The sequence below is a fragment of the Phacochoerus africanus genome, chromosome 6 (assembly GCF_016906955.1).
Source record: "Phacochoerus africanus isolate WHEZ1 chromosome 6, ROS_Pafr_v1, whole genome shotgun sequence".
Lineage (NCBI taxonomy): Eukaryota > Metazoa > Chordata > Mammalia > Artiodactyla > Suidae > Phacochoerus > Phacochoerus africanus.
In genome coordinates this window covers 107,806,368-107,834,354 of record NC_062549.1, presented here as the reverse complement: position 1 = coordinate 107,834,354, position 27,987 = coordinate 107,806,368, and the positions used below count along the sequence as shown (strand labels likewise).

The following is a 27,987-nucleotide window of genomic DNA, read 5'->3' as shown; positions in this document are numbered from 1 at the left end:
GCCTGGAGATAATGACCAGCCAGAAGCCTCTGGCTTTCTTCTGTGCACTGGCCTTCAGCTCCCCTTTGCCCCCCCCCCCCGCCCCAAACATACACACACGCACATGCACACGCACAAATGCAGGCTTGGACACAACTTCCCTGGGTTTTTAGTCAGCTAAAGAGTTTGTGGGTACATTCCCGGCCTGGAAGGCTGGTGAACAGAGTGGAGCTGGAGGGCCCAGAAACGCACGACTGCTCCTGCTGATGGCTGAGAACATGCAAACCTGGAGGTTCCCCAGAGCCCATTAAAACCATCATCCAGAGTGAGAGTAGGTCCCTCCTGAGCTGGGAAGGCTAAAGGAGCAGGTCTGGAGACTGGCCCAGCAAGCTTGAAACAAGAAAATGGGCTACATTAGCTCAGAGGCTCAGGCAGCCCAGAGACAGTTAGTTTGTTGGCTACGCAATAGAGTCAGCACTTTCTAGCTCCTTCCCGCCACCACCAGGGTGTGAAATGGAAGTTATGCTGAGGATGGGGAGGGGGTGGGGGATGATGGCGAAAGGGCATGGTTAATGGGAAGTATGCCCGGTTACTCCCTCAACCAGTTACATCATACATACCTGTTCAGGCATATGTTTAGGGAAAAGGGAGTTCAAATCAAACCTATTCCACTGACACCTGGCTCCTATGCGCTGCTCTGTCAGCACTTGCACTCTCCGCCCAGAATGAGCCTCTATGCTGGCCTCAGTCTGAGGTGAATGTGGAGAATGCCACATTTTCTTTCTCTGCTTTGTCTCCTGGTTCCCCACAACCATAAAAACCCACGTGCTGTCTATGATAGACTTTAGGTCTCAAAGTGTGGTTTTCTTTTCTCTCTCTCTCTCTCTCTCTCTGGTTGTGCCTGCGGTATACAGAAATTCCTGGGCCAGGGATCAAACCCTCGCTACTGCAGCGACCCAAGCCACAGCAATGATCATGCCAGATCCATAACCCACTGAGGCACCATGGAACTCCCAAAGTGTGATTTTTCAAAGTGGACCAGCTACTTCAGCATCACCTTGGGAACATGTTAGAAATACACATTCTCGTGTCATCCCACACCTACTGAATCGGAAACTCTGGGGTGTGGGTATTAACAAGTCCTTCAGGTCATTCCGATACTTGCTGAAATTCAAGAACCACTACTGTATGTTTGTGTAAAACTTGGGAAAAAATTACAATGTAAGGAAGGAGATTAAAACAGAATTGTAGGAGTTCCCATCGTGGCTCAGCGGAAAGGAATCTGACTAGCATCCATGAGGTCCCTGACCTCGCTCAGTGGGTTAAGGATCTGGCATTGTGGTGAGCTGTGGTGTAGGTAGAAGATGTAGCTCAGATCCAGTTTTGCTGTGACTGTGGTCAGCAGCTACAGCTCCGATTCAACCCCTAGCTTGGGAACCTACATATGCTGCTGGTACAGCCCTAGAAAGACCCAAAAAAAAAAAAAAATTGTAAATAGGACTGTTTCCAAGTCTACAGGAATAAAAATGGACTTTCATGGAGTTTTGCTTTCTCCCTGGAGGCCCACAAGCAGAGATTGATTTCTTCTCATGTAAAGACAATTTATTTTTTATTTTTTTATCTTTTGTTTTTGCTATTTCTTGGGCCGCTCCCGTGGCATATGGAGGTTCCCAGGCTAGGGGTCGAATCGGAGCTGCAGCCACCGGCCGCGGGATCCGAGCCGAGTCTGCAACCTACACCACAGCTCACGGCAACGCCGGATCGTTAACCCACTGAGCAAGGGCAGGGATCCAACCCGCAACCTCATGGTTCCTAGTCGGATTCGTTAACCACTGCGCCACGACGGGAACTCCTCATGTAAAGACAATTTAAAGCATGTGCTCTCTCTCTCTCTCACACACACATACACACACATTCTCTCCATAGAGGCTACAATATTCATTGTTTGTTTTTTCTTTTTTCTTTTTCTATTTCTTTGAGGCCACAATATTCTTGAATTTGCTGTGTGTTTGTTTACTTATTTATTTATTTTTGGCCATGCCTGTGACATGCAGAAGTTCCTAGGCCAGGGATAGAATCCATATCACAGCAGTGACAACACTGATCCTCAGTCACTAGGCCACCAGGGAACTCCCTCACATGTTTTTACTATATATTTACTAGAAAGTATTTTTTGCGTATTTTTAACTTTGTGTATTTTGGACATACTGTACACATCTATTGGCAGTTTGCTTTTTTCCATTTGCCTTTAAGTTTGGTGTTCTCTTACGGCGCAGCAGTTAAGGATCTGGTATTGACAGTGCAGTGTCTTGGGTCACTGCTCTGGCACAAGTTCAATCTCTGGTCGGAAACTTCCACATGCTATGGGCACAGCCCCAAAAAAAGAAATCAAAGATTTAGTGCTACCCCATCTGTCTGCTTTCTTGTGGATGGACATGTAGGTTGCTTCCAATTTTCAGCTATTATAAATAATGCTGTAATTAACATTCAAGTGGGAGTTCCTGCTGTGGCACAGTGGATTAAAGATCTGGAGGTGTCTCTGAGGTGGTGCGAGTTTGATCTGCAGCCCAGGAACTTCCATATGCCATAGGTGTGGCAGAAAAAGAAAAAACAAAAACAAAAACCATTCATGTATGTGTCCCTTTGCACCAATGTACAAGTTTCTCTAGAATGTATATCTAGGAATGGAATTACTGGATCATAGTAATGTGTATCTTCAACTTCACTATATCTTTCAAAATTATTCTCTAAAGAGGTCGTACTGATTAAGCTGCTGCAAAGACAGGGCACAAGAGTTTCAGTCGCTCATGCCAAATATGGTGAGGTTAGACTTTAGTATTTTTGATATATTTGCCAGTTTGGGGATGTGAATGATATTTTTATGTAATTTTAACTTGCATTTATCTGATTACTATTTAAATGGAATATTTTTAAAAAGTTGAACATTTTTTCATCTGTTTATTTGGCTATTTGGTTTCTTTTGTGATATCATGTTTACTCACTTGTCTATTTTTCTATTAGGTTATCTTTTCTCCACTGATGTAAGGATTTTTTAAAATACACGAATATGCATTATAAATATCTTCTTTCAATCACAGCTTGTATTTTCATATTATTTATGGTGTTTTGTGGTACAGATATCTTTCATTTTGGTGTAGTCAAATTTATTAACATTTCCCCATCTGGTTGGTGCTCTATTTTTTTTTTTTTTTTTGGCTGAGCCCTCAGCATGTGGAAGTTCCTGGGCCAGGGATCGAACACGTGCCACAGTAGCGACTAGAGTCACAGCAGTGGCAACATCAGATCCTTAACTTGATGTGCCACCAGGGAACTCCTAGTTGGTGCTCTTTGAGTATGGTTACAAAATATTTCTGTGTTAGTGAAGATGGAGCTGCTGTAGCAAAGAGATCCTAAAATACAGTGGTTTAAAGAATAGAGACATTTATTTCTTTCTCCCCAAATAGTCCAGAGATAAGTAGTTCTCCTTGCTGAGGTGATTTTGCAGTACATAGGCAATGAAGGACCCAGGTTCATGCTATCTTGTGGCTCTGCCATCCTCTTGAGCATATCACTATCTCCTAAAGTCAAAGGTGGGTCACTGCCTTGTTCTCATCTACAGGAAAGAGAAAGAGAGCAAACATGGAGGAGACATACCTAGTGTCAAGTCCCAGAGCTGCAAGTGGCACCTGTTCACAATTGTCCTCCTTTTCTGTAGAAGTAACCACTCTCAGCTTTTACAATTTCTTTGCTTTTCCTTATGTTTTACTCCCTATGTATGCATCTTTAAATAAAATAGTTTTCCTTTTTTTGGGTCTATACCCATGGTATTTGGAAGTTCCCGGACCAGGGGTCAAATCTGAGCCACAGCTGCATCCTGTACCACAGCTGTGGAAACGCCGGATCCTTAACCCACTGACCTGGGCCAGGGATCGAACCTGAGTCTCCACAGAGACAAGCCAGATCATTAACCCACTGTGCCACATCAGGAACTCCAATACTATTTAATTACTACAACTTTAAATCCTATCTTGATATCTAGTAAAGCAAGTTCTACAACTTTTTCCTCTGAGAGGGTCTTTGATATTATTTTCCCCTTGCAATATGCCATGTATATTAGGGAATTTTATTAGGGTTACATTAAACCTACACATTGCCCTGAGGAATTAATCTTTATAATAATGATTCTCTCAGTCTAAAAGCATAGCAAAACTCTCCATCTATTTAAGCCTTAAAAAAAATACTTTTTGGGGAGTTCCATCATGGCTCAGTGGAAGCGAATCTGACTAGCATCCATGAAGATGCAGGTTCGATCCCTGGCCTCACTCAGTGGGTTAAGGATCGGTGTTGCTTTGAGCTGTGGTGTAGATCACAGATCTGGCTTGGATCTGGCATTGCAGTGGCTGTGGTGTAGGCTGGCAGTTACAGCTCTGATTTGACCCTAGCCTGAGAACCTCCGTATGCCCCAGATGCGGCCCTAAAAAAAAGACAACCCCCCCAAGAAAATACTTTTTGGGAGTTCCCACTGTGGCGTAGTAGATTAAGGATCCTGCCTTGTCTCTGTGGCAGTGAGGGTTTGATCCCTGGCCCCACACAGTGGGTTAAGGATCCAGGGTTGCTGCAGTTACAGCATAGGTCGAAGCTGAGGCTTGGATTCCATCCCTGGCAGCATATGGAACTTGCATATGCTGTGGGTATGACCCCCCCCAAAAAAACCCCCAAAAAACAAAAAAACTTTTCAATAATGCTTTATGATGTTCTCTATATACTTCTTATCTTGCACTTCTTTGGTCTAGGTATCTTTTAGTTTATCCTAAGAATTTTTACTTTTTATTGCTGTTACATATATTTTAAAAATTATATTGTATTATTACTGACTTATTAGCATTAGGATAATATTGATTTTAGTATGTTGATTTTATAGTCATAACCTTGTTGAAACTTTTTACTAGTCCAAGAGTTTACTCGAAGATTTTTTGGACTTTTTTCTTCAGACAATCATATCTTGTGTGAATAAGGATAGTTTTCTTCTTTTAAAATCCTTATATCTTGGAGTTCCCATCGTGGCTCAATGGTAAACGAATCCGACTAGGAACCATGAGGTTGCAGGTTCGATTCCTGGCCTCTCTCAGTGGGTTAAGGATCTGGCGTTGCCGTGAGCTGTGGTGTAGGTGGCAGACGCAGCTCGGATCCCGTGTTGCTGTGGCTGTGGCGTAGGCTGGTGGTTACAGCTCCGATTCGACCCCTAGCCTGGGAATTTCCATATGCCGCGGGTGTGGCCCTAGAAAAGGCAAAAAGACGACAAAAAAAAATCCTTATATCTTTACACTGGCACAAAAACAAACACATAAGTCAATGGAACAGAATAGATCCAAAAATAAACCTATGTACTTATGGTCAATTAATCTACAACAAAGGAGGCAAGAATACACCATGGAGAAAAGACAGTCTCTTCAATAAGTGGTGCTGAGAAAACTGGACAGCTACAGGTAAAAGAATGAGATTAGAATATTTCCTTATATCATATACAAAAATAAACTCAGAATGGATTAAAGACCTAAACATAAGACTTGAAACAATAAAACTTAGGCAGAATATATAACACAGACTATAGACAACACTCTTGGACATAAATTATAGCAATATTTTTTGAGACCTGTCTTCTAATGTAAGAAATAAAAGCAAAAATAAAGAATTGGGACCTAATTAAATGTAAAAGCTTTTTACAAAGGGATCCAACCTGAGCCACAGCAGTGACCATGTCAAGTCCTCAATTGCTAAACCACCAGGGAACTCCAGAGAGCATGAATTTCTAAAGGACCCATAGGGAAGCTTTGAAACTGTGATGTGGAGTGGTACTAAGATGCCCCACTTTTTGTGGGGCTCCTGCTTATGCCCGGTTTCTTATTGGAGGTTGTTAAGTATTCTCAACAGCCAGGGAAGTGAGCTAAGAGTAAATTTTACTCTGCTATCTTGGCTTTAAAATTTCTTTGGATTGGAGCATTGAATGTGTCCTTGATTCCAAGAATATTTCAATATTAGGAAGCAGAGGAGTTCCCTGGTGGCCTAGTGGTTAGGATTCAGTGCTTGTACTGCTGTGGCTTGGGTTCGATTCCTGGTCTGGGAACTGAGATTCCACATCAAACTGCTGCACACTATGGCAAAAAAAAAAAAAAATAATAAAGTTTTTAAAAGTATAATTGTGACTCTAAATCTGCCATGGAAAGACTGACTTCAGTTACTTTCTAGGACAACCCTATGACCTAGGTATTATCATTCTTTTTAACCTGCTTGGGTTTTTAACCTACAAGAGTCAGAAAACTCATAGTAATGCCAGCCTATCTCTGTTTCTGGCTAAATTAGTTTAACTGTTTTGGGCTTGTTTCCCAGTTTCAGTTCTCCAGATCAAACAATGTAACAATGCAAAGGCTCTTTGAAAAGCACAAAAGCTCCAAATGTAAGTATCACTATTATTGTCAAAGTCTTATCCATAATCTTGGATATAATACATGGCTGAGTGAGCATAAGGCAGCCAGACTTCTCTGTTCCTGACAGGTTTTCCATAGCCTCTGCTTCAGGATAAGTAAAAAATTCCTCACATCCAACCTTCACTTTGTTGACTGTTCAACATCCTCTTTGTCTACATGTTCTGCACCCCCCCCCCCAATATATATATCTCTCCCCAAAGGGAGTTCCCTAGTGGCTCAGAGGGCTAAGGATCCTGTGTTGCCACGGATGTGGCCCATGTTGGCTCTCTGGCCTGGGAACCTCCCCATGCCTTGGGTGCAGCCAAAAAATAAACAAACATCCTACATGTTCCGATTGCTTTTCTGAGAGTGTAAATATAGGACAGTATTCTTCAAAACAGAGGAAATAAGAGTATTTTTCTTAAAGACACGCTTTGCAGGTGCGGCTCCATCAACATTTATTGAACTCCAAGATAGAACAGAAGCTGGAGGCACACAGATGAACAAACAGGGCCTCTACCTTCGGAGTTTAAGAGTCCATCAATTGATAGTGGTAACTTGCTTTCTGTTAGCAGAGTGGGAGTTGCCTCCCACTCGCAGGACTGCACCATCCACAAACCAGCCGGAGGGACGGAAGAGGTCTCAGCTCAATTCTGGAGGCCGATAGGCTACATGTAAGCTCCCGCGTCCCCGTAGACGCGGGATACCTTTGCTGCTTGTTAGGCACCCCTTCTGCCATTGCCCTTTCTTGGAACCCAGAGACGATAAAAGATCCTTTTCTACTACTAGTAGATGGTCCCAAATCAGGACTTTGGACTTTCAGCGCTTCAGCTCCCCACTTCTTACTAAGGAGCCACTGCGCCCTCCAGCGGAGAAACGGCGGCCGAACGCCAGGGGGCGCCCCAAGGCGCTAAACTCCTTTAAGTCCTCCTTAAGGACCTCACTGCCTCCGGCCCCGCCCCTCATGGGGTACCGCCCCTCATGGGGTACCGCCCCCGACGCGACCTCATCCTATGGCACCAATTGGTGGATTCCTGTGCGTGAAGACGTTGCGTCGTGGGGCGGGGCGGAGGAGCGTTGTCCGTGGGGCCTCAGCCTTGGGTGTCCTCGGCCGCCGCCCCCGCACCCGCGCTGTATCCGCCCCTTGCCTGCCTTTAGAGGTTACTGGCGACAGCCGGTGTTCCGGGTGGTCGCGCAGCCTCCACGCATCTCCGCCGAGCTGCCTTTTCTAGCTGGCGTCTCTCTTCGCCTGGGTCCAGGTCGGGGGATTGGGGGAAAATGGCGCCGGCGCCCCAAGGCGTCCGGGAGGAGCAGCTGCTGGAGTGTGGGACCGGACTGTTTTCCCGTATCCTGTTCCTCGCCCAGGCTGTCCTGCTCTTGCTGCCCGCCGCCCGGGCAAGCCTCTGCCCTGCGCCCTGCTCCTGTCGCATCCCTCTGCTGGATTGCAGTCGCAGGAAATTACCAGCGCCCAGCTGGAGGGCGCTCTCGAGTTCGCTGCCCCCCGACACAGCCAGCTTGTGAGTAGAGTCGCTGGGTGGGGGATCAAAGGAAAAAAGGGGCTCCCCCTCCAAGAGGGACAGGAGGGAGACGGGCCTGGTCGGAGGGCGCGGTCGGGAGACCCTAAGTCCTGAAGAGAAATGCCTTTGCGATGTTAAGAACTTTTTTAGGGGTTAGCGGTAGCTTGAAAACCTGGTGCTAAGGTTCTGGAGACTTGTATGAAGACCAGGGTGAAAATTTTGGGACCTGAGAGCCTGTGATTCCTGGGCTGGGAGGGGTTGGGGGCGGGGATATTGTTAAGGGATCACTGGCCTTGGGCACCGGCATTGGCTCTGCCTGGTTGGGACTCCTCGCCCAGTTTGGGCTGCGTCGTGCAGTATCTCTGGTGGATGGTGGCCAGGCACGTGATTTTATAGCCACGGTCATAAAGACTTATGAACTGTCTTTTGGATGTAGTTCGCAATTTTGTGCTGTACTTTTGACACTTAGCTGGATTAAAACTTGATGTGTTACTGCATCCAGGACCACCTTGGACAAATATCTTTATAAATAGCATGCTTGATTTAATCTTTACAAATAGCATCCTTGATCTAATTGAGGCTTCACGGTAAAGAAGGAAAGACCTTTTCTTTACAAAAATAAGCGATATTTTGCTTTCAGTGCATTTCCTTGTGGCAAAGAATCTAAAAATCAGTCCTCTTTGTTTCTGTATGAGAAGGAGGTACAATGGTTGGATGAATTCTTCTGGAGACTCCACTGCTGAGTGCTCATCTTGACAGGCCTGTGTTAGGCAGTGGCACCTGCAAAGCTCATTAGTCTGAGTCAGCCTGGTGGCATTAGGAGCAACAGTAGGTATTAAATGCTACAGTTATGGGGCTTCTTAACCAGTAACAGTTATTTCTCTGCCACTAACTGAGCAATGTATTTGGTAACTGACACACTTCTAATAGAGCCATCTCTAAAAAAGATCTGCCTGGGGTTCTCTTGTCTTGCAGCAGGTTAAGGATCTGGTGTTGTCACTGCAGTGGCTGTGGTCGCTGCTGTGGCGTGGGTTTGATCCCTGGCCCAGGAATTTCTGCATGCTGTATACGGCCAAAAAACTAAAAAACAATAAAAAATAAGACCTGTCACACACAAAAGAATAGATTGGGGTGTGAATAAAATATGAGGGGCTGTTTGGATTTTCATTGGAAATGGAATGAAAGAGTGGAATGCAGAGAGAATTGTCTACTGAGGTTTAAAGCATTTGTACATTTGCAAATAGGTTATGGGAGATAGGAAAGAAATATATCTCATAAGTTCCTTGAGAAAATTAAGGTAACTTAACCAAATGTTGCAGTAGCCTAGATCTGCAGTATAATAAGGTGTTTTCTGTTGTCTTGTGATAGTGACGCTCTTAGCTACTTCTGGTTCTGTTGACGCAAATAAGATTTAAAAATTCACATTAACGTGAAGCATAGTCTGAATTAAGCCTAGCACAGCAAGTACTTTTTTTTCTAAGAAATTCTTGGAACAGCTACCTGATTATGACAAAATAAATCCTGTGCAGGTTTAAAAACAACACGACCTCATTTAGCTGTAATTGAAATAAATGTGGCCTACTTTCTGAGATCCTCCATTGGGCAGATAAACAATAATTAGAAATAGTTTTATGTAAGAAGCATTTATTTTGTGTTTAAGTTTGATTTTTGTCTAATCAAGACAAATTGCTTAAAGCCAAATGACATTCAAAAATTTTAAATGTCCTGTAATGAAATTGACATTTTAAGTTGGACTGAATGCCTTGGAGAGCATTTCTGTTGTAGAAATGGGATTGGATGGAGGTTTTACATTAGCAAAGGAACTCTTAGAATATTAAAAGATGAGATTGTGATGTTTTAAACTGAGAATTGTAACATTTTTCATCAGTTATCTTCAGCTATAGAACCACCATGTGCATGTGGGATTCTTCATGTAATTTTGATTATTTATTTTTTCGACTACAAGCTGGCCTTTTTTTTTTTCTTCTTTTCTTCCTGTCTTTTTTGTCTTTTTAGGGCTGCACCCGTGGCATATGGAAGTTCTCAGACTAGGGTTTGAATCAGAGCTGTAGCCACTGACCTACACCACAGCTCAGGGCAACGCCAGATCCTTAACCCACTGAGCAAGGCCAGGGATCGAACCCACAACCCCATGGTTCCTAGTCGGATTCGTTTCCACTGCACCATGACAGGAACTCCTAATTTTGAATTTTTAAAACACATGCAATACTTTATGAGCCACCACAGGAACTTCTAACCTCATTTTTAATAAAAGTAAAGTTGAAAACAAAAACAAAAAACATGTGCAATACTTTAAATGTATTAGTGATTCAGACTCAAATGCTCAAACTTATGGCAATCATCAAAAAGGGAGGTAGACAAAATTCATTAATCCTAGTTTTAAAATCTCTATCTGCTCCCTGTTCCTGGCACAGAACCCCTGAAATCCTCTTAATTTCCAAAGTGATAAGAGAACTAGGAGTACCTTTTGTGGGTTTTTTTTTGGTGTTGTTGTTGTTTTGTTTATTTTTTTGTTTTTTGTTCTTTTTAGGGCTGCACCTGCAGCATATGGAAACTCCTGAGCTATGGTGTCGAACCAGCTGCCAGCCTACACCACAGCCACAGAAACACCAAATCTGAGCTGCGTCTGTGGTCTTTGTTGCAGCTTGTGGCAACTCTAGATCCTTAACCCACTGAGCAAGGCCAGGGATCGAACCCACATCCTTATGGATGCTAGTCCGATTCTTGACCCACTGAGCCACAATGGGCACTCCCTTACCTTTTGTTTTTATATTTGGTCTTTGACCCTGATTCCTGGTGCAGAGCTCCTACATCTCTTGGAATTTCCTGAGTAATAAGAGTGTCTTTTGACCTAATGAGGTGACTCTTGGTGGGCTCCAGGATGGGGGGGCTGGTCACCAGAAAGACCATGCCATGCTTAGAAGCTTGGAACTTTCAACCCCACCCCCCATTCTGCTGAAAGAGGAGGGGGGCTAGAGATGGCGGTAGTGATTGATCACGCGTGTGTGATGAAGCCTCCCTAAGCATCCTGGAAGTATGGAGTTCTGAGAGCCTCTGGGGTGGTGAACACACCTACGTGCTGAGAGGGTGGTGGACCCAGTTCCACGGGGACAGAGGCTCCTGCATCAGACCCTTCTGGATCTTGCCTTGTGTATCTTTTTATCTGGCTGTTCGTTTGTGTCCTTTATCATATCCTTTATTATCTAGAAACCAGTAAATGGAAGTGTTTCCTTGAGTTCTGTGAGCTCTTTTAGCAGGTGCTTGAATCCACGGAGGAGGGGATTATGGGAACCTCCAGTTTGTAGCCAAGTTGGATGGAAATTGTGGGCATCATGGGACCTACCATTTGTGATTGGTGTCTGAAGTGTGGGGGGCTGACTTGTGGGACTGAGCCCTTGGCCAGTGAAGTCTGAACTAAATCCAGCTAGTGTCAGAATGGAATTGAATTGCAGGACATCCAGCTGGTGTTGGACAATTGGTTGGTGTGAAAAAAAGCACACGTGTTGTCAGAAGTGCAGTGCGTGTGAGTAGAGGAAGAAACCAGTGAGAAAAATTTTTTTGCTTGACCAAACTTTGGTCAGGTTCCTGAACATTATCCTGGACCCCCATCTGTGCACATCCTCATAGAATGCAGTTTTAGCAGTAACCCTGATAAATCAGTTTAGTAAGAATCTCCCACCCTCGATATCTGATTAGATTCCGCCTGCTCCATCCCCCAGGCGATACCTGATTACCCAGGCCTGTCTTTAGCAAGAATCCTGTTGGGTCTGTTTAGTAAACCCCGCACCCCCTTTACTTCTGATGTTTCTTCTTAGTAATTTTCCTTTCACTGGCCCCACCCTGCTCCTTAGCTATAAATTTCCTCTCATTCAGGCAGTATTCCGAGTTAAGCTCGATCTCTTTCCCCACCTTCACAGTTTCATTGCAGTGGTTCCTGTATGTGTCAAGAAAGCTCCGTCCCTGGAAGTCTTCCTTACCATGCTTTAACAAGTGTCATTGAGTATTGTTTTCCTTTTAACAGTTATGGTGCCACAACTCGGGATAGGATCAGATTCATCATTGGACCCCCGGACCTCTCACCCAGGACCCTAAGTACGTACCTTTTGAAGCCTTTATCTTCACTCCTGACTGATTGATCGGGGATCCATTGGTGAGTCCGACTCCTGAACCATTGTTCTGGACAAACGTCCATGGAAGCTGGTAAGGACAGATTTTGATTCTTAAGAGTCTGAGTATGGTGGTCCTTGAACAACATGGGTTTTTTTTACAGATTTTTTTCAGTAGTAAATGGTACAGTACCACATGATCCAGGGTCGGTTGAATCCAAGGATGTAGAACCTTGGATGCAGAGGAACCACATGTACAGAAGGCCAATTATAAGTTATATGTGGATTTTCAACAGTGCGGAGTGTCAGTGCCCCTAACTTTCTCTTGTTCAAAGGTCAACTGTGTACTCCAGAAGATGGGATAAAGTTCCAGGTAAACACAGGCTGGGTTAGAATCTCAGGTTTTTCTATTTGTAGGAAAGCTCAGTTAGAGTCCTAGCCTTCTTTGTTTGAAAGGTACTTCCTGATCTGGAACATTCTCCTTCCTGGCTCTTTTTTTCTTGAGTGGAGATTATTCCTTGACTTTTTTGGGCTGGAAGTCTCTTCTTCCTGGCTTTTTTTTTTTTTTTCAATTCTCTGAATCCTTATGCTGGAAGTTCTTCCTCCTGGCTCTGTGAGGTCCTCTATATTCTCTCTCTAAGCCCTGTTCCTCCCATGAGAACTTACTAGGTGGCCTAGCCCCCTGCTTGAACCCCAGCTGACTGTATTCTCTGTCAGCCCTTTCTGCCTCCATTCTTTTTTTTTTTTTTTTCCTTTTCTAGGGCCGCACCTGTGGCATATGGAGGTTCCCAGGCTAGGGGTCTAATCAGAGCTGTAGCTGCCGGCCTACACCACAGCCACAGCAACGCCAGATCTGAGCCAAGTCTGTGACCTACACCACAGCTCTCAGCCACACCAGATCCTTAACCCACTGAGCAAGGCCAGGGATTGAACATGCAACCTCACAGTTCCTAGTCGGATTTGTTAACCACTGAGCCACAATGGGAACTCCATTCCTCCATTCTTACTGGCATGTTTTTGTTGAGAATAGCATGGAACTTCACTGGCTTCTTTGGGAAACTTGTGATCTCTCCACACTGGCTCTTCTAAGCCCTCTCTCTTCCTTTTGCTTCTGCTCTTCTTTCATGCTCTTACCTCTTCAGTCTTTCCTCTACTTCCCTTGAATCCTATGAGATGTCACCCTCAAAACCCCTTCCTCCTCTATCCCTATGCAGCTCCAGCTCTGTCGGACCTTTTTCCATCTCCATCTTTATAGCCACTTGAGCTTTGAGCCTCCTGCCCTCCATTGGGGGCTGTTAAGGAACTTAGGGACCCTCCTCGCAAGCAACTACTTGAGGCTGAAAAGGAAAAAAGTTAATTGGTAATAGTCTGGATGTTGTCGCCAGTTGGATGGGCTTTGGAGACAACCAGACAGCCTCTAGGTGTCCTTCGTCAGCATCTGAAATTTGGTCTATGGCCTCCCCGTAAGATTACACATCAAGGCTAGGGAAGGTGGTTTCTACAGAATTGGTAAACAGATAACTGAAACTTTTTCCATTGCTATAAATACAATTCACATGAAAAAGTAAAATAGAGGAAAAACAAGAGCTAAGTATTTCATATAAACTAGTGTGTTCGTATTACTGTTTAACTCATGGCTAAAATTTTCTAATGAAAACTCTAAGATCTCTATTTGAATCTGTCTACATGTGTATGTATGTCTGTGTGTATGTTATAGATGTGTGATTTTTTTTTTCACCTCTAGATGCTATTACCAGATTAATTCATAAAGTCCTTTAAGAGTGTTCAAATTGGCTTAGAGATAAATGAGCAATTACATAAATTAAGTATTCCTGAAACCTTTAGAAATAGAGTAGCTCAGTGTTTTGAGTTCACCTGATCTGGGATAATTTTTTGTAAATGAAGCTAATTTAGGAGTTCTTGTTCTGGCTCAGTGGGTCAAGAACCCAACATAGAATCCATGAGGATGGGGGTTTGAGCCCTGGCCTCGCTCAGCAGGTTAAGGCTCCGGCTTTGCAGCAAGCTGCCGCCTAGGTCGCAGATGCAGTTCGGATCTGGTGTGGCTGTGATGTAGGCCCTCAGCTGCAGCTCCAAATCAACTCCTAGCCTGGGAACTTGCAAATGCTGCAGTTGTGCCCCTAAAAAGAGAAAAAATCAAACAGAAACGAATTTAAAAACTGTTGGTAAAATAAAAACAGGCAGGTCTTCAGAGTTGCCAGCATTAAATATAGTGAAGACATTAAGTCCAAACTGAGTATAAAATGTGTAATAAAAATGAATTACTTGATGTATGTTAAGCATAACAGTAAAATAAAGAAAAAAGAGGGAAAAGATCATGTATGTAAACCTTTTAGGTTTTTACTTTTGTGAAGTTTGCCTAACATGCATGTGTTGTAAAAATAGTTAATAGGGAAATACCCTAAAAAGCAACAACAACAAAAAAAAAAAATCCCCAAAACCTTTAAGTTCCCTTGTGGCTCAACTGGTTAAGAATCCCATGTTGTCACTGGAGAGATTTGGGTCGCTTCTGTGGTGTGGCTTTGATTCCTGACCCAGGAACTTACACAACGCTGTGGGCGTGGCCAAAAAAAAAAAAAACTTTGAAAAGATTTCCCTTTATCTTTTAAGTAATCTACCTAGGGAACAAAGATTTTGTGTATTATCGAAATAATTTCCTGTGCTTCATATTGTCTATCAAGTCTTTGACTACTTAAAAAAAATGAGTCTTTTCGATATTAGAATAGCTAAGTTTTTTTTTTACAATGATGTGACTTTCTGTATTTGCCTTTGAAGTCTTTTTTTTTTTAAATTTTATTATTATTATTATTATTTTTGTCTTTTGTCTTTTTAGGGCTGCACCCTCAGCATACGGAGTTCCCCAGGCTAGGGGTCTAATCGGAGCTACAGCTGACCTATGCCAGAGCCCCAGCAATGCCAGATCCGAGCCTTATCTGCAGCCTAACCACAATTCACAGCAATGCTGGATCCTTAACCCACTGAGCAAGGCCAGGGATCGAACCTGCAACCTCATGGTTCCTAGTCGGATTCATTTCTACTGTACCACGATGGGAACTCCTGAGGTCTTTTGTCACTTTGTTTAAATGGTTAAGTATTGTTTCACAGTGACTTGTGATTTTTTTATTTAGTCAAGTGTTATAAACTTTTTGATATTTTTGACAACTTCTCAAAATCAGATTTTAAATGGTCTTTTTTGATTTCAAGCTAACTTTGAGACTTTCCAGAGGGCCCCTGGAAAATCTCAAAGAATTTGTCTTTCACCTTGTAAAAGAGATGTTAAACTAATTAGGTTTATTTGGCATTTTAAATTACACGAGAAGCATTGTCAAATAAATGAGGACAAACATTTTTAGGTTATACATCTCTGGATATATGTTACTAATATAATATTCCTTCATTCCAGAAAAGTATGAAGTTCTTAGAGATTTGAAATGGCCTTGTTGTCTGGTTATTATGTTAAAGTATTGTATGCTACAGAAATAACTAATTTTCCTCATTAAATGAACTCTCATCAGAATTTTAACCATGGCCATTTTAAGTCTTTTCATTCACAGACAAGTTGTTTTACTGCCATTCTTCTCTGAAAGCATTTAGTCAGCCACAGGCAAGGATGCTTCATGATGGCATCGGTTAAGGCCATGCCACTGGATTGAGAAAGAACTTCCGGAAGGAATGAAGCTGATGGATTCATAAAACTGTCAACCCCAGATAAAGCAGAACAAGAATTAATTACATTGGACTGAATAAACTGATGATGGTTATTAACAAATTTTTTTTTTTTTGTCTTTTTGCCATTTTCTTGGGCTGCTCCTGTGGCATATGGAGGTTCCCAGGCTAGGGGTCCAATCAGAGCTGTAGCCACCAGCCTATGCCAGAGCCACAGCAACATCAGATCCGAGCCTCGTCTGCGACCTACACCACAGCTCACGGCAATGCCAGATCCTTAACCCACTGAGCAAGGCCAGGGACCGAACCCGCAACCTCATGGTTCCTAGTCGGATTCGTTAACCACTGAGCCCCAACAGGAACTCCAACAATTTTTTTTTTTAATGACTCTTTGTTTGAGACATTGCTGGTTCTTTAGGAGTTCTTTTATGGCCCAGTGGGTTAGGGATCCAGCATTGTCACTGCAGCGGCTTGGGTGGCTGCTGTGACATGGGTTTGATCCCTGGCCCAGGAACTTCCACATGCTGTGGGTGCAGTCAAAAAAAAGGAAGAATGAAACATTCTGTTTTTTTAATGTTTTATTCTTCAAATTTAAAGAACCTTTTTGTTTTCTCTTATGTTATCTATAGCTTACAACTGTGTAGTAGGTTATACCTTTGTGAACAAAGATGAAACTGTTATTTTTTTCTTTGTACTTGGTCCATGAAGAATTCAGAAGCTTTTATTCAGTATTCTTATTTTCATGACAACATAGTAATTTGAGTAAGTTCAATAAGAATCTGCTCTTGTGGAGTTCCAGTCATGGTGCACTGGTTAACGAATCCGACTAGGAACCATGAGGTTGTAGGTTTGATCCCTGGCCTCGCTCAGTGGGTTAAGGATCTGGCGTTGCCGTGAGCTGTGGTGTAGGTTGCAGACGCGGCTTGGATCTGGCGTTGCTATAGCTCTGGTGTAGGCCGGCAGCTGTAGCTCCCATTAGACCCCTAGCTTGGGAACTTCCGTATGCTGCAGGTGCGGCCCTAAAAAGGCAAAAGACAAAAAAAGAGTAAATTGTGCATAGCCTCTGGTTTAAGGGAGTGAGGTTGACTTTATGGAACCATGCTCTTGGGAAAACGGGCCTGGTGTCTGGCTTGCAGGGTTAGATGAGTAAGAAATGTCACTTCCTGGCAGGTCCAGGAACCTGAGGCTGTCTTGGGAACCTCAAGAAGAAAGAAATTTACCTAAATCTGTAGGGGTGGGAGATAAAGTCCAGTGGCTAGCTCCTGGATAGCCTTCTAGAGGCTTTTAAAAGCCTAATCTGAGATTCCTTATGAAAAGTTTTAGCAAAACTAACTCAGAACAAGCCTGCCTATAAGGTCAATCACTATTCTTGCTGTACTTATATAATTAGGACAAATCTAATGAGACCTGAACTATTTCGCAAACAGGAATTAAAAAGTTAACTGTAGGGAGTTCCCGTCGTGGCGCAGTGGTTAACGAATCCGACTAGGAACCATGAGGTTGCGGGTTCGATCCCTGCCCTTGCTCAGTGGGTTAACGATCCGGCGTTGCTGTGAGCTGTGGTGTAGGTTGCAGATGCGACTCGGATCCCGAGTTGCTGTGGCTCTGGCGTAGGCCGGCGGCTTCAGCTCCAATTGGACCCCTAGCCTGGGAACCTCCATATGCCGTGGAGCGGCCCAAAGAAATAGCAAAAAAAAAAAAAAAAAAAGACAAATAAATAAATAAATAAAGGCATGTGATGACCACAACACTCTGAGGAAGTCAGACTGAATTAAAAAAAAAAAAAAGTTAACTGTAGAGAGAAATCTTTTGTTTGTTTCAGTGTAAAACTGTAGTGTACACTTGTGGATTCTTTCTTGCACTTTTGCCAAACTCAATTCTAATTTCCTTCAATATCTGGCTGTGACTCTCCAAACTAATGTTTCCAGTGTTTCTCCCACCGTCCTGACTTGGCATCACTGAGAACTAAAATTACCCTTTTCCTGAAATCCTGCAAGCTGAAGCTAAATTGCTTGATTTTTTATTTATTTTTTATTTTTATTTTTGTCTTTTTAGGGCCGTACCTATGGCACATGGATGTTCCCAGGCCAGGGATCAAATTGGAGCTGCAGCTGCCTGCCTGCACTACAGCTGCAGGCCTATACCACAGCCATAGCATTGCCAGATCTGAGCTGCGTCTGCGACCTACACCACAGCTCATGGCAGCGCCGGATCCTTAACCTACTGAGTGGCACTAGGGATTGAACCCACGTCCTCCTGGATACTACTCGGGTTTGTTACCACTGAGCCACAAGGGGAGCTCCAAGGTTATTTGATATAAACCTAAAAAAAAAAAGACCACAACCTATTGTGTATGGGCAACCTTTGTGCCTCCTGAGGTATGGAGCACTTTCAGTTCCACATTTACACTGCAGAGCAGGAAAATTTTTCAAATGGCCATTGCCATCCTCACTCTACCATTTAAAGATGCTTCAAGTTCAAATCTAAGAATCCTCTAATTACAAGTCCTCATGGAAGGTTCACCTAGTCTTTAATTAGCAAAAGGCCATTGAATGACAAAATAGACTTATATCATATCGAGGAAAGAAGAATGTCTCTCTCCCTCTTTTTTTTTTTAGGGCTGCACCTGTGGCATATGGAGGTTCCCAGGCTAGGGGTCAAGTTGGAGCTACAGCTGCCAGCCTACACCACAGCCACTGCAGTACCAGATCCGAGTGCCTCTGCTGCGACCTATCCACAGCTCACGGCAATGCTGATCCCTAATCCACTGAGCAAGGCCAGGGATCGCTCGAACCCACAGCCTCATGGTTTCTAGTCGGATTCCTTTCTATTGCGCCATGATGGGAACTCCCAGAAGAATGTCTGTTGAACTAAGAAAGGGCACTGACAAAGAGTCTTTGACTAAATTTTAGTCAGACTCCTGAACCACCTCTTCAGACTCGTCTGTATACTTGTAAAATGCACTTATAGCAAGAACCCTGCTAAGTCAGTTTAGCAAGAAAGCCTTTCCCTCGCTTTCTTGTCACCCTTGATATCTCATCTGGTTTCTCATCTTGCTCCATCCCCCAGGTCATGTCTGATTGCCATGTCTTATGTTCGGCAAAAATCCAGCTAGGTCTATTCAGCCAAAAACCCCCTTGCCCTTGTTGTTTTATCTTAGTAGCTTTCCACCCACTGACTTTGTCTGACTATTCTTCTTAGCTATAAATTTTCATCTGCCCACACAGTGTTTGGAGTTGAGCCCAATTTCTTCTCCCCACAGCAGAATTTCAACGTAGTGATCCTTATACCCATAGAGATAATCTATACCACCTTGAATCAAGTCTTTCTTACTGAGTTTTAACAAGTGTCCTTGAATGATCTTTTTTCCTTTTTAACATAGGGAGTTTTTCCTAGACATTTGTTATCACAGGAGTGGTATTTGCTAGAGTGGACCTGGATCATGGAAACATGGTTTGGGAAGAGGAAGGATAGAAAGGCAGGGGATGTAGAACCTTTGATTCCTGGGTGACCACATGGTCACCCACAGTGTGGGGTGTAACTGTGCTGCTCTCAGTTACTAAAGGTAAAAGTTACCAGTAGGATTTAGAGATGGATCCAGTTCCCAAGGTGTTCAAGGAAAAGGCAATGGAAATGAATAAGAACAAGGTGAAATGTCCAGTCCCTTGGTTATTGTAGTAACCAAATTACAATAGCTAAAATGAAATAATGTAATAAGTACTAGCTAAAATGGAAATTAAAAGAGAGTGCTGGGTTGATGCTAGACTAAGCTTAGATTTCACTAAGTCTGAACTTTGGTCACTTGCCTCAAAGCTGCCCACCAAGGGGAAAATTGTGCAAGGACAAGAGAAGTACCTCCAAGACCTTGTATGTAGTCAGTGTGAGGGGAGGGCAAAACCAAGAAACCACTGAAATCGGGGAGTATTGTGAGAAGGAGTTGTTTCGTTTTGTGGGTCACTTGCATCAGCTTCCTAAAGAGCCTTTGTTGAAACGAATTGGAATTAATTGAGGAGCAGTATCTAGTTTTAGATGCTTTAGTGGGGAAGAGCATATTTGGGTCGAAGGATCCATAGCTCACTATGGAACAATCGCTGATGGCTTTATGTGACCAGACAGAAAATGGTTTATTCCTGAAGGATCAGCCAGCCTAATGGATTGGGTAAAAAGCCACTGTAAAGTCTGCTTATCCTGAGAAAGAGGACTGCCCATCTCCCATAAATGCCAAGTGGAAGCAGATAATGTGTTTTATATAAGCTATGTGGCATTATCTATGATAAATAACATATTCAGCTCCTGACTATGCCTGTTATCCAGTCCATGGTAAATGCTGTGGTTAAGGGGAACCCTTACGTGGACACTCCATATAACCTTACTGCTACAGAACCAAGGGACAGTTGGGAAGCCTTATGTATTTGCTGTCTCAGCTTCCCCTCTGGATCTTAGGTAGGTGTTAATAAAAACAATAGGTTAATTAACAGAGAATGAGAAAGGCAAGGGGAGAGGGTCAAGGAACTGATCTTAGCAAGGTGGACGTTTAAAAACAGTTATTAAGAAATAAGGTGAATAGGCATTCCCGTCGTGGCTCAGTGGTTAACGAATCCAACTAGAAACCGTGAGGCTGCGGATTTGATCCCTGACCTTGCTCAGTGGGTTGATGATCCGGCATTGCCATGAGCTGTGGTGTAGGTTGCAGACGCAGCTCGGATCCCGTGTTGCTGTGGCTCTGGCGTAGGCCGGTGGCTACAGCTCCGATTCAACCCCTAGCCTGGGAACCTCCATATGCCACAGGAGCGGCCCAAGAAATGGCAAAAAGACCAAAAAAAAAAAAAAGTGAATAAAGTTAATATTCTTAGAAACAAAATAAAGGAAAAAGAAAGGGAAGAGTATTCAACTTAGCAGAATGGAAAGATGGTTATTAAGAAATTGGATGAATAAAACAGACATGAATGGGGTTAAAACAAAGGTTTTAATATTGCACTATCCAAGGTTTGGCAGGCTGAAGGATTCCTTCTGATACCCCAACATTAAAGGGCGGGCTGTTTTCTCTGTTTAGTTTGAAGAATCTAAAAATCCAAAAGGTAAGATTGCTGTGAGAAACTTGACTAGCAGTTGCTAGGGGATTGGTTAGGCAGACTAAATGAGATAAAAATTAACCAAAGGGCTAGGGTCCCTTTGCTCAAAGCATGGAGTAGGGTTGGGGTGGGGGGTGGGTGGACACTCAAAACCCTTTTGCACTAGAGTGGTAAGATGGTCAAAAGGTAGAGAAAAGATGTTCTTGGGATTCTTTGATAGGAGAGCCCCTTGCACTGTGGTACCGAACCCACTGGTGAAACGTGACACAATTGAGAACATAAAGATAGAAGAGTTAACAGAGTCATGGAAGTTGGAATGTTTGAACAGGCTTTATGGAAAGAAGTAGCTCCTTTACCTGAATGTTTTATGGGAATGGACATATTGTCTGGATGGGGACTACTTCCCCTACTTATTATTGTAAAACGGAAGGCCGCTAATATGTCCTAATGGAGGCTACAGTTGAGAATGTAAGGTAAAAGTTTGTAGGGGAATGGTCTGTTTGATCAGACTTTTTTACCTGATTGTATTATGTAGATGTTGTATCTGATTGGAGAGCATTTACCTAGTGTGTTATGAAGATAGATGTATCTGATTGGAGAGTATCATAAAACAGAATGCATGTAAATCTTCCATTCAAGCAGTGTTATTAATTAGACTTGCTAAATGGGAACCAGCATTCCAGAAAGCATAGAATAGAAGCTGGAGAGCTGGTATGGACAGATTCTCTGTGGTAGCCCCGTGTATACTGTAGACTGGAGCTTATGGCAGAAGCCTCCCAGCAACAATGACTGGGACTTTGGACTGGAGAATTTCCAGTTGAAAGGTAGTTATTGGCTTCCTGTTGAAACCAGTTGAAACTGCCATTATGACTAAAAGTTACAAAGTAATCTCAAAACTTGAAATAGTCATGATGTCTTACATAACATCTAATAAACATTCTAGTGGGGAGGGCAGCACCTAGAAGAATTTCCTAATAAAATGGAAATGGTTTACACAGGATCATACTGCTTGGAAAATGTGAGGAGGAGATACTAAAGAATAGGGAGCCTCTTTTCCCCTAGGACTGACTTGGGAACTGTGTGAGGGGCTGCTGGATTCACTTGTCACTTGGCAGTGCCCTATAAACAGCTCATACCTGTCCAACAGAGAGCTGCATGGTTTGTGAATGGCAGGTGCAAGGTGCAGCATCCTATTTGGAAGGCCACCACTGATTGAAGATGGTAAAAACAAATTAGCTCCGTAGGTTGAATTGCACGTTGTTTTCCTAGAGTAATAGAAGGATTGAACAGTGGTAAAAAACCTCTGTGAGTTTTTACTGACTCACATTCTGGTAGAAGAGCAGAGGAAATCTGGCCTATTAAAGGGATGCCTTATGGGGCATAGTCCTATGAAATGACTGTGGGAATTGGAAGGGTACATTCAAACAGGACTTGTCGATGTCCGTCAGAAGAATCCCCTTCTAGATTTGGCTGGTGATTAGAATCAACAGGCAAATATCCCTGTGTGCTGACTTGAGGTGGCCACCTGGCTCCATGAAATGAGCAGACATGGGGGCACTGAAGTCATGCAGAGATGGGCTGCATCTAGACGCATTTCTCTTGTACCGTCTGAGGCACAAAATGACAACAAGCATTGGCACAGTAATGTTCGGTCTGCAAGCAGGAGAGTCAGAGATGGCAGATGGCTAAGGGACAGATTCCCCTGGTGGAAAGCCCTGAGACTGATGCTGCTGGTGAGTCCTGAGAGGAGTAGACACTGACTCTGAACCAGGCTTTGCTTATCTGGTGGTAGATACAAATGTTCAAGAGTGCTTTAAAAGAGCCAAGACACAAGATGATTGTACCAATATGGATGGCCGACCATCATCTGTTCAGACCAGGAGTATACATTGCAGCCCATAATGTCCAACAGTGGGCAGAGAGAGATCCTCCTCAGAGTACTAGTTTGATGGAGGATTGGAATGGGTAGTTAAGACATGGGCTGTCTAAAATGTGGGGAGATAAAGATGAAAGGCTGGCCCACATGCCTTCATGGGAGTATGCTCACACTCAACATGAGGAAGGGCTACAGCCACAGGGGGGCAGTTGCCAGAAGTAAGAGAGGCTACAACTCTATTATCTGTAAAAAGGTCACCACACCAAAAACCTATAAAAATGAAAAGACAGAGAACTATAACTCAGATGAGGGAGAAAGGAAAAACCCCCAGAAAAACAAAGTGATCAGGAGATCAGCCTCCAGGAAAAAGACTTTAGACTGTTGATGCTGAAGATGATGCAAGACATTGGAAATAAACTGGAGGCAAAGATGGATACCTTACAGGAAACACTGACCAAAGAGATACAAGATATAAAACTTAAGCAAGAACAGATGCAAAATACAATAACTGAAATAAAAAATTCATTAGAAGCAGCCAACAGCAAAATACAGGAGGCAGAAGAACGAATAAGCAAGGTGAAGGACAGATTAGTGGAAATCACAGATGTGGAACAGAAAAGAGGAAAAAGATTGAAAACAAATGAAGAGAGTCTCAGAGAACTCTGGGACAATGTTAAATGCACCAACATCCATATTATAGGGGTGCCAGAAGGAGAAGAGAGAGAGAACTTAATGTGATGAAAGGAAACAACCTCCAACCAAGATTACTTTACCCAGCAAGGCTCTCATTCAGATTTGAAGGAGAAATTAAAACCTTCCCAGATAAGCAAAAGCTGAGAGAATTCAGCAACACTAAACCAGCCTTACAACAAATACTAAAGGAACTTCTCTAGGCAGAAAAGAAAAGGCTGCAACCAGAAACAAAAATACCACAAATGACAGGTAAAGGTATATATGCGGTAAAGATCCGAAGTCATCCACACACAATTATGCCACCAAAATCAGAAGTTGTGAGAAGAGGTGGGTACAAATGCAGGACACTGGAGATGCAATTAAGAGACCAACAACTTAAAACAATCTCAAATATACATTGATTCTTATTTCAAAACTTCAGAATAACTGCAAACCAAAAAATCTACAATTGATACACAAACAAACAAGAAAAACAGGTGGAGCTAAAGGAGTGGCCCTACTATGTAGAGTCCTCTTTCTGGTGGCTCTGGGGAAGAGGGGGTGTGGAATGACTGCAGTGCTTACCAAGGGAGAAGTATGCTGGCTATTTTCTTTCTTGCACATATCATATCAACTTCTGTTTTCCCCTGCTGATGCAGGGGTCACAGGGCCAGGGCTGCAAATACAGGTGCTGGAAATAGGGGTGATTCTTACGCAAGAAACCAATTTTAGATTTGGGGTCAAGATTCATATTGTGCCTGATGGGGTGGTTTGTGCCTTCCACCCCGTCTGGCAAAATTGAGATGAACAGTGAATGCCACTATATTGCCTGGTGGTAAAATTAGCCCAGTAGTTCTGTACCTGTGTACCTTTACCCTAAATGAATGAATAGACCAAAGGGGAGGTACTTGCTAGACTAGTGTTATTGTCTGCTACCTGGACCAGCACAGAGGCTGAACCTCATGTTTCTTCCAAAGTTGGAAGAATTTAGGTATACATGGAAAGAAGGAGCAGTAGTAGTTGAGGGTGAAGAAATGGCTTGTATAATAAGGAAAATCCAATATGAATCCCTCGAAAGGGGTTCAGAGTAGTAGATGACATCATCTCTTCATTCATTCACACTAGATGGCTGAAAGGGTGAAACCATGTTTGCCTAGACCACACCTGCTTTTGGAACCTGACAAGATTAACTGGAAGCCTGCAAATCCAGTGGCCTTGCCTGGAAGGCATTTTTCATACCATTTGATGATGGACTGGTCCAATTATTAATAACTGAATAGGATTGTAACAATGTGCCTATATATATATATATATATATATATTTTTTTTTTTTTTTTTGGCTACATACACACACTATATATATGTAGTGTATTATAAGGGAAATCCAGTATGAACACACACTATGTATATAGTGTGTGTGTGCAGCCAAAATTGTATATATATTTTTGGCTGCACATGCAGCACATGAAAGTTCCCAGGCCAGGTATTGAACCCACAGCACAGCAGGGATCCAAGCCACAGCAGTGACAACACCAAATCCTTAATCTGCTAGGCTACAAGGGAGCTCCTAGGTGCCATTATCTTTGGAGTTGTATATCATTTTGCTTTAAGGGGGTTTATGACCAGAGACCAAGTGGATGGGCTGTGAAATGATAGAAAATATTTATATTGGTTTCTGTCCTTGATTCCTGGTACAGATTCCTGAAACTCTTCTTTCTAAAGTGATAGGAGTCCTTGGAGTGACTTTTGCTCTAATGTTTGGTCTTTTGACCATGATTCCGACAGTTCCTGCATCTCTTGGAATTTCCTGAGTAATAGGAGTGTCTTTTGACCTAATGAGGTGACTCTTGGTGGGCTCCTGGATGGGGGACTGGTCACCAGAAAGACCATGCCATGCTTAGAAGCTTGGAACTTTCAACCCCACCCCCCATTCTGCTGAAAGAGGAGGGGGGCTAGAGATGGCGGTAGTGATTGATCACGCGTGTGTGATGAAGCCTCCCTAAGCATCCTGGAAGTATGGAGTTCTGAGAGCCTCTGGGGTGGTGGACCCAGTTCCACGGGGACAGAGGCTCCTGCATCAGACCCTTCTGGATCTTGCCTTGTGTATCTTTTTATCTGGCTGTTCGTTTGTGTCCTTTATCATATCCTTTATTATCTAGAAACCAGTAAATGGAAGTAAGTGTTTCCTTGAGTTCTGTGAGCTCTTTTAGCAGGTGCTTGAATCCACGGAGGAGGGGATTATGGGAACCTCCAGTTTGTAGCCAAGTTGGATGGAAATTGTGGGCATCATGGGACCTACCATTTGTGATTGGTGTCTGAAGTGTGGGGGGCCGACTTGTGGGACTGAGCCCTTGGCCAGTGAAGTCTGAACTAAATCCAGCTAGTGTCAGAATGGAATTGAATTGCAGGACATCCAGCTGGTGTTGGACAAATGGTTGGTGTAGGGAAAAAACCCAAAACATATATCTGGTCAGAAGCATTGTGTGTGTGAGTAAAGATAGAAATTTTTTTTTTCCTAGGCAGAAACCTATTTAGATACTGTCTCTATGCTTCTGTATGTCAGAAACTCTTTCAAGTTTTACGTGGTTATTTGAAACCTGACTGGATTCTCCTTGGGTGCAGACTTCTGTATCATACTGTTCCAATCTTAGACACACACACACATCGAAGGAACAGATGTATTAGTCAGCTTCTTGTTTTGTCAAATAAGGGTGTTAGAACCCCTCTCCTCTAACAGTTATGTTGTTATGATCATTTCATGATATAAAATATTAGGGAATACATAATTTTAGAGTTAGGGACAGTTCCGCAGATTAAATATATTTGGCTTTATGGAAAACTTGTAACCATGTCCTTAATTATTTTCATTTTGCTATGGATTGGTGAAAACTTCATAGATTTGGGAGCCATTACTGTACTAGATTAATTGAATTTCATATGCATTTAGTTACTTCTAGTTTCCTAGTCCCTTTTATTCTCATAATAGTTACTGTTTAAGATTTGTCTGCTTTGTTGTTTTTTTTTTTGCCTCACCTGAGGCATGCAGAAGTTCTGAGGGTCAGGGTCAGGGATCTAAACCTGCACCACAGCAGTGATACTGCTGGATCCTTAACCCGTTGAGCCACCAGGGATCTCCTGCATAGTTCTTTGGAGTGGTTGTGAACCGATTAGTTCTTTAGCATACAGAGAGGTCCATTTATGTTGAATAACTCTGGGAAATCTTTCCAAATTTACAGGTGACTTGAGCTTTAACTTCTTTAGGTGATGCTTTGTTTAAGTAACTTTGGCAAAATGTTTTCAATGTTAGTTAACAGGTGAAATAAGCCTTGATTCCTTTAAAGGTCCTGAACGCACTACCAATGAATGACTGTGTAATGGCAAGCAAAAACCACATGCCTTCGTTTCCTTCCTAATGGGGCAGGTAATCTGTAGTATCCTTCCAGTCTGCATTTTTAGTGATACTGGTAAGAACTGATACTCTTTGGAAAATATTCTTAGGTTTTAAAAAGGTGATATGGTAGGGGAGTTGATTTGAGAATATTTGTTTTTCTGAAAATGATCTCTTTCAACCTTCTGTCATGTGTAGAAGATATAGGTTGTGAAGAAAACTGTGAGAGGCAGAAACATAACTTTCACATAACTTGATACTTTTCAGTTGGGTAATCCAGCTGGAATGGGAAGAGAAGAATCTGCTTTAATTGCCTCAGACCACAGGTGGTGAACTGAAAATGAGTCCTTTTAAAAAAGGTACAAATTAGATTTCCCTTCTATTAAGGTCCCTCACATTTACCTCGCTTGTTACTGTCTTTGTTTTGTGCTTCCTTTTTCCACTTTGTGTTCCATGATATTTTCATTGCGTTTTACACAGAAGTGAGATTGGCTATGGGGCTGAGCATAGAGTGGGTTTAGAAATCTGGTTCACTCTGTCCTTAAACCACAGTAGGACTTAGCTTCTTTGGCTTCTAGGCTGGTAGGCAGGTATTGAGAGGAAACTCTGCTTGTTCTGGATAATATCATTCTGTCCCAAGCCTGCGCTCCAGAGTAAAGAAGATCTGTGCTTTCCTGGAAAGGTTCCCCATCCCTTCCTTGCCCTGACCTTCACACCCCCACCACCGACCAGTATCTGCTGAGAGACCATCAGCACCAGGCCCGTTATGCCCTTTGTTCTCATTAACACAGGTCTCCACAGGAAACTTAAGACTTGTGGCTTATGTCACCTCTCCAGAGACAACCTTACCCCACTTCTTGGCTTTGTTTTTGTCTTTAGTAGGCATCTTCTTCTGACATGCTGCATATTTTACTTTGTAGATACAGTAGAATGTAAATATCATGAGGACATGGATATTTATCTGTTCATTGCTGTAGATGAACAGTGACCAGCAGGTACTCAAAGATATTTGTTGAATCAATGCAGCCAATAATTAAAGAAAGCCTTTTGAGGGAGATCAGGAGAAGTTCTCAAAGAAATTAAAGGAGTCTTTTTTCATTTGCTTCTCTAGTTTTAAAAATATGTCATTAGGAATTCCCACTGTGGCACAATAGGGTCAGCAGTGTCTTGAGAACACTAGGACGCAGGTTCAGTCCCTGGCCTGGCAC

The 27,987-nt window shown here is 43.0% G+C and overlaps 1 protein-coding gene across 3 annotated transcripts in view; it reads left to right on the top strand.

Annotated features, from left to right (window-relative positions):
- Nucleotides 1–7,504: 7,504 nt before the first annotated feature.
- LRIG2 (leucine rich repeats and immunoglobulin like domains 2) overlaps nt 7,505–27,987 on the top strand; it is a 66,404-nt gene continuing 45,921 nt past the window's right edge. For 2 of the 3 annotated variants that reach the window (XM_047784978.1, XM_047784977.1), the window contains exon 1: nt 7,505–7,960. In XM_047784978.1, coding sequence (XP_047640934.1) covers nt 7,722–7,960 — 239 coding nt within the window. In that variant the 5' untranslated portion in view covers nt 7,505–7,721. Of the gene's footprint in view, nt 7,961–12,002; nt 12,182–27,987 lie in introns of all 3 variants that reach the window. The other variant, XM_047784979.1, reaches the window with a different exon arrangement.